Source organism: Lolium perenne, chromosome 2 (assembly GCF_019359855.2).
Source record: "Lolium perenne isolate Kyuss_39 chromosome 2, Kyuss_2.0, whole genome shotgun sequence".
Lineage (NCBI taxonomy): Eukaryota > Viridiplantae > Streptophyta > Magnoliopsida > Poales > Poaceae > Lolium > Lolium perenne.
In genome coordinates, this window is record NC_067245.2 from 22,341,587 (window position 1) to 22,348,496 (window position 6,910).

General features: G+C 50.2%; 1 protein-coding gene across 1 annotated transcript; it reads left to right on the forward strand.

Moving 5' to 3' along the window:
- The first annotated feature begins 479 nt into the window (after positions 1–479).
- On the forward strand, positions 480–3,515 carry LOC127331463 (ricin B-like lectin R40G2). Its single transcript, XM_051357642.1, has 5 exons — positions 480–754; positions 860–1,585; positions 1,691–1,813; positions 2,854–3,082; positions 3,192–3,515. Coding segments are annotated over exons 1-5 (1,266 nt in total). The 5' UTR covers positions 480–568; the 3' UTR covers positions 3,194–3,515.
- Positions 3,516–6,910: the final 3,395 nt, after the last annotated feature.

A 6,910-nucleotide genomic window follows, 5' to 3' on the forward strand; every position in this document is an offset into this window, starting at 1 on the left:
AAACTGACACCTAGTGTTCTCACTCGTCCCATCTAACCCACGCACCATATGAATGGCTTCTCAGTAACGCTCGGAGAGAGCAGGTGTGCCTTCATCTAGAAGAGAGTACCAACTACCGGGGCGGCACTTTCTACCAGGACATGACAAACGATCTCTACGTGGTCACCAAATCGATAGATGGCCCCATCCCATGGCTGCGGAAGCGCGGATACGTCGATGCGGATGACAAAACACAGTGTCTTTAGTCATTAGAGTCGTGCGTTTAACAACGCCGCAGGTGGCCGGCTCCGGCACTACCTTCCTCGGTCATATCGGAGGCCGCGTTCAACTCTTCTTACCTATCCTTCTCCAGCCAACCAATGAACCCTGCTCGAGCACGAAGGGGATGAGACATTTGATCGGGACACATGTCATGGTCTGTGTCCACGGAGATAGCGCCTGCCGTCGTAGGTTACGCTTCCCACTCCTATAAAATCCGGGCCGGCTGGTGGCATACTCGCATCGCACCGGCCGACCCAAGGAACACTCATACACACAGCCAGTCACTCACTCTGTCCCCGTCGTCGTCATGTTTGGGCACGGCCACCAGCACCACCCTGCACCGCCGCCGGCCGGTGGCGGCTACCCTCCTGCGCCGATGGCCCAGCACGAGCCGACCTTCAAGATCTTCTGCCGCGCCGACGAGGCCTACTGCCTCACCATCCGCCACGACGCCGTCGTCCTCGCGCCGACTAACCCTCGCGACGAGTACCAGGCACGCACAACATACCGTCCTAATATCAACCCTGACCGTCGCTACCCAAATTAATTTGCATTTCAACCACATGTAAGTGACATGTATGTGTGTGCATGGGTGCAGCACTGGTACAAGGACATGAGGCACAGCACACGGGTGAAGGACGCGGAGGGCCACCCGGCGTTCGCGCTGGTGAACCGCGCGACGGGGCTCGCCGTCAAGCACTCCCTCGGCCAGTCCCACCCGGTGAAGCTCGTCCCCTACAACGCCGACTACCTGGACGAGTCGGTGCTGTGGACGGAGAGCAACGACGTGGGCAAGGGCTTCCGCTGCATCCGCATGGTCAACAACATCCACCTCAACTTCGACGCCCTCAACGGCGACAAGGACCACGGCGGTGTCCGCGACGGCACCGGCGTCGTGCTCTGGGAGTGGTGCAAGGGCGACAACCAGAGCTGGAAGGTCCTGCCATGGGGCGCTGGCGGAGACGGCTACGTGCATCCGCCGCCGCAGCCAGCCTACGGGGGTGCAGGGTACGGGTACGGCGGTGGCTCGTCCGGCGGCCAGGATCCCTACGCGCCGCCACCGCCTGCCTATGGAGGTGGAGGGTACGCGCCGCCGCCGGGTCCGTATGGAGGTGGAGGGTACGCGCCTCCGCCGCCGCACAGTGGGCACGGCGCCGAGGCGTACGCACCGCCGGGCCCGGGCTATGGGCATGGCAACCTGCACCGTTCGCTGGCGTCGGAGAACACCGTGCGCGTCCTCTGCAGGGCTGGCGAGGACTACAGCCTCACCGTGAGGAACGGGGCCGTGTGCCTCGCGCCCACAAACCCGAGAGACGAATTCCAGGTGAAAACCAGATAAACATGATCATAACTCGTTATTTTCCCATGGCGTGAGCTTACTTAACTTGGTGTCTACGCGTGTGTACGTATGTACGGAAACGAAATGCAGCACTGGGTGAAGGACATGAGGCACAGCACCCGCATCAAGGACGAGGAAGGCTACCCTGCCTTTGCCCTGGTAAACAAGGTCACCGGCGAAGCCATCAAGCACTCTCTCGGACAGAACCACCCGGTAAGCTGAATCCCTACAAATTCTAACCTCCATAGAAATGACGTGCTCTGGTTGCTCCCCTTTCTTGCTTGCAACAATATCTCTTGGATTATAGTCAAGGTTTAAAATAGCGTGCTATAACATATTTTGATAGTTCACACTAAATTTTAATAATTTTGCTCGCTATAACGCTATTTACGAAATAGCATGTTATATCGTTCTAAAATATCATAGAGTTAGCTTGCTAATTTTCATAGCCTATTGTACAAGTGTTTGATTTTTCCTCATTAAGAAAAAGAAGAAATTTCTTTTTATTTGTTGTGGTGATGAACGTCAACCTGTTGATTCCTCTCTTGAATCGGAAGATAATATCAATAATACTGATAATTATTAATAAATATTTTATACTATGTTGCTACCTCATGAAATATTGATGTTAGACATCTAAAAAATTGGAGAACTATTTTTATATGTGATTATGTATGTAAGAATCTATCACTTTTGGACTGAAATCCTTTATTCTTAAACTATATCTTGTGTTTTTCTAAAACGGTATTTGAAATATTGCACGCTATTAGCACGATATAGCGTGCATAGCATTTGGAGGAGGTCGTCGCTATTTTTTAGCATCCTATTTTAAACCTTGATTATAGTTGAACACAAACCCATTTTTTTTTGTTGAACAACAAGTTAAAGTTTAGCACAAAAAATACATGCTACTCTCCCGATCTATAATAAGTGTCATGGTTTTAGTTCTATGACACTTATGGGTCAGAGGGAGCAAAACAAATACAAACAAAAAGCACACGACAAAAAAAGTTACTAAAAACATGATATGGCAAGACGCAAGTCTCCTTCTAATTCATTCCATCTTACCTAGATTTATACAATTGTGACGTTAATGTGTGTGCTCCTTTCATGGTAGTCTCGATCGGTCAATGTAGTTGTTGGCACATACCTATCTACGTTTACGATTTTCCCATTTCGTGTCACAAGCTTTGTGTTTTTCCACCTGCTCTGGGTTTCAAGACGTATGTTTGGTGGCGTGTCTGTGACTGCAGGTGAAGCTTGTGCCTTACAACCCGGAGTACCTGGATGAGTCGGTGCTGTGGACGGAGAGCAAGGACGTGGGCAAGGGGTTCCGCTGCATCCGCATGGTGAACAACATCTACCTCAACTTCGACGCCCTCCACGGCGACAAGGACCACGGCGGCGTCCACGACGGCACCGAGATCGTGCTGTGGGAGTGGTGCAAGGGCGACAATCAGCGCTGGAAGATCGTCCCCTGGTGTAAGCTCCTACTCGATCTCTATATCTGAATTAATAATGCACTTCTTCTGTTCTTTATGCAGTGTTTCACCGTAAACTTTGTCCACTGACCGCAATCATCTTGTTGCAGAGAGCGTGATGTTGTGTACATGTCCGTTTACAGTTCAGTAGACAGAATAAACCAGCAGGTCTGCAGCTACGTTGGATGCCAGTATTCTATTCGAGAGTCGGGACCAGATCGTTTATTTCAGGATGTGGATGAGCTGCCGGCCGGCGAGGTGGCTATATCGGCGTTTGGTCTTCTGGGTGTGGTCGACTATTCGCTAGGTAGATCTGTGCACATGTGTCGCCTCCGGCCTTGCCCCTGTGTACGTGAGACAGAGAGAGTTGCATCGAGTTTGTTGTATCTTCTCATTTCTGATGAACAGTCCATATATGCATATCCATCTTCCCAGTGTTGTACAGTCATTGTTATCCTGCCTTTCTTGATGTTGTCGTTGGTACAACGGGTCACGAGCTGTCACTTGTGGTGATCAAGTCACAACTGCTACTCATGACTAAGTGATGTGAAGAAATTCAGATTGATTTTTATTTGGAAGTAGTTCCTAACGTCGACGATATTCCGATGACGTTGGTAATAGACTGACGAGACTTCATGCTAGCTAAGTCGCAAAGCCATGCCGGCCAACACAGGTGTAATACAAAAGCGTCCTAATTCTTAACGCCGAAGCATATAACCATGTCCATGTAGAGAGGAATTAACAATGCAGCGTCGCTGTTTCACCTGAGATAACCCCGAAGCATAAGTTTCGTCGATCCATCTCGGCCAGGCGGTGTTTCTGAGATGAGGCGTCTTTCGTGTTTATTTGGTAGCCTATAAAATACTCATGCTACCTGTATTTCTAGTTGGTCCAGTGGCCAGAAGAGTAAATTTCTCTCTAGCTCAGTTAATTCTTTCTCTTCTTTTTTAAACAGAAGGCCTCCCGGTCCGGCTTTATATATAAAGCCTCACATGATAACAATAGCTTCTCGAGTACAACACACGTCACCCACACACTCACATAGTTCCGACCATAAATATAAACATAGACCAAACATCATCAACTAAGCGGGCCAGACTCGCACACATGGCACCGTGACTAAAGAGATAGATAGATAGATAACTCGATAGATGTCGAGGCAGCACCATCACGTGTGCTTAGACCGCGTCCGTGCATATAGTCTCCCGACGTTTCCCATCGCTAAGTCCAGCAGCTCCATGTCCTTCCGTCTAACTAGAACCCTCCAACATTGCATATGTATTGACATTTGATAGAAAACATCAGTCGGGTTAACGATCAGCTTTCCCTCTATAGCTAGCTTATTACGCACGTTCCAAAGGGTCCAACATTGGGCCGCAAAGGTAAACCAAGCTAGCCCACGGAATGGGTTTGCGAAGCCCTGAGCGAGCACGATGAACTCCCCATCCCCTACCGGGTTCCAATCAAACGAGAGAAGATCCCTCACCCCAGCCCACGCCAATCTTGCAGTGGGACAGGTGAAGAAAATGTGGTTGCATTCCTCCTAGGCACCGCATAAAGCACAGAGGCCGTTTGAAGGCCCATGTCACTTGAACAACTGCTCCCCCGAGGGTAGCCAACCACGGATGAGTTACTAGAGGAACACCTTTATCTTTGGTGGGACTCTGGTCCGCCAAACTTTCCTGAATGACGTGGTAACCGCCCCTTGCGCTAGGCGTGCATTGTTTGATCTGGTGGAGAATATGCCCGAGGGTTCTAATGCCCAAGACACGTCATCATCTGCCAGCTCAATGGGAAGAGCATGTACTTCCCTGCAGAGATTATCCCACTACACAGCTTCCGTTAGGCCAAACTAGCGTTGGAACTGTTGGCGCCACTCCCTCGGCTCTCCCTAGGGAACCCTAGCCCCAAAGACGGTATTGAATGACATTTCGCAGCAGCTGAATAGTCTTGGAAATCTAGCCTGCAGTGGGCCAGTTCTTGTCCACCAGTCCATCCAGAAGTAGGTCCTCCTCCCATTCCGAACCTTGTGTTTGCCCCCAAGTTTGAAATGCCATTTAACCTTTTGTATAGCGTTCCAAAATTTTCAGCCATGGGTCGGGACCTCACCCCCGTATAGGTCCCTGCCCTGCAGGTACTTAGCCCTGATGAGGTCTGCCTACAGACCCTCTGCGCCCTGGTATAGCTTCCAGTCCATTTCACCATTAAAGCAATGTTCATGGATTTGGTGTTGAGGACCTGCAAGCCTCCCAACTCTTGAGGTTTACACACCGTGGCCCAATCCACCATGTGATACTTCCTCTTATCCCCCACTCCTTCCCAGAAGAAGCATTGTCGGGGTCTATCCATTGCCTTATGTGTGCCATCAAGAAGCAAATATAAGCTCATGGCAAACAAATGCAGGCTTGACATGCACGAGTTGGTGAGTTCGAGACGTCCCGCTGCCCCCAGGAAGAGAACGTCCCTACCACGGCTCAACCCTGTGCCCCACCAGCTCTGGAAGGAATCCCCAATCCTCTACCCTTAGCGGCTTATCACTAATCGGGAGGCCCAAGTATGTGATAGCGAACTTACCGAGTCGGCAGTTGAGCAGGTTGGCGACCCGGCGCTATGTGAACAGTGTGACCCCCATCACCGCCACCTCACTCTTGTCGATGTTAATCTTTAGACTCAACATGTTTTCAAAACATAGGAGTAGGGTCAGTCTTGAGATTCGCTATACCTACTCATGTAGGTTCAAGCAGGATCATTGTGTCATCCGCATACTGCAGATGCATCACCCCTCCCGGTATGAGGTGCAGCACCAACCCCTTGACATGTCCAGCGGCGCTGGCTTTAGACAGGATGGCGACCAGTCCGTCCACCAAGAAGTCAAACAAGATCGGCGAGAGCGGGTCTCCCTCCCTCACTCATCACGCGTTACGGAAGAAATTCCCTATTTCTCCGTTAACATTAATGATGTCTGGCCACCCTTTACAAGATGCATGAGCACGTGGACCATCATCACGGAGAAACCCTTACACAGAAGTATCTCCCAAAGAAAGTCCCAATTAACCCTATCATACGCCTTCTCGAAGTCCAACTTCAGGAGCAAACCCTTTTGCTTCCTAAAGTGTAGCTCATGGACAATCTCGTATAAGGCAAGCGCTCCCTAATGTAGGCATCTACCCTTGATAAAGGCCGATTGACAACGATCTATCGTCCTATGTGAAATGGGAGCTATCGCGTAGGCCTTCACAACAAATTTAAAGATCATGTTAATGAGTGTAGTAGGCCTGAATTGTCTGATACTGTCCGCCCCTTTTACTTTGGGGATAAGTATGATGATCCCAAAGTTGAGGCGGGCGATGTCCATCCATCCCAGGGCGAAGTCATTGAGCATATGAAGGATAGATCCTCTTAGTGTTCCCTAGAACCTCTTAAAGAAGAGGACTGGCAGGCCATCAGGGCCCGGGGTCGAGTCCTGCTTCATGCTCATGAGTACATAATCTAGCTCCTCAGCCATGAAATTAAGCTCTAGTGATGGGTTCGATGCATGGAAAACAAAAAAATTCTATCGCAAAGACGAATAAATCCAAGATTCAATCTATGGAAAAGCCAAGATCTAATCCATGAGATCGGAGCAACGAGATAGATGAGAACTAACCCTCGTAGATCCCAAGCCTTAACGAGATCAGATCTCGTGGTTGATGTAGACGATCGTTCCGGTGCTGCAATCCGGCAGCACTTCCGTACTCGATCGCACGTACGGTGTCGATGAAGTCCATCCTCTCCCCGTTCCAGCGGCCAGCGGAGGTGTGGTAGATCTCCTCGGAATCCCAGCAGCACG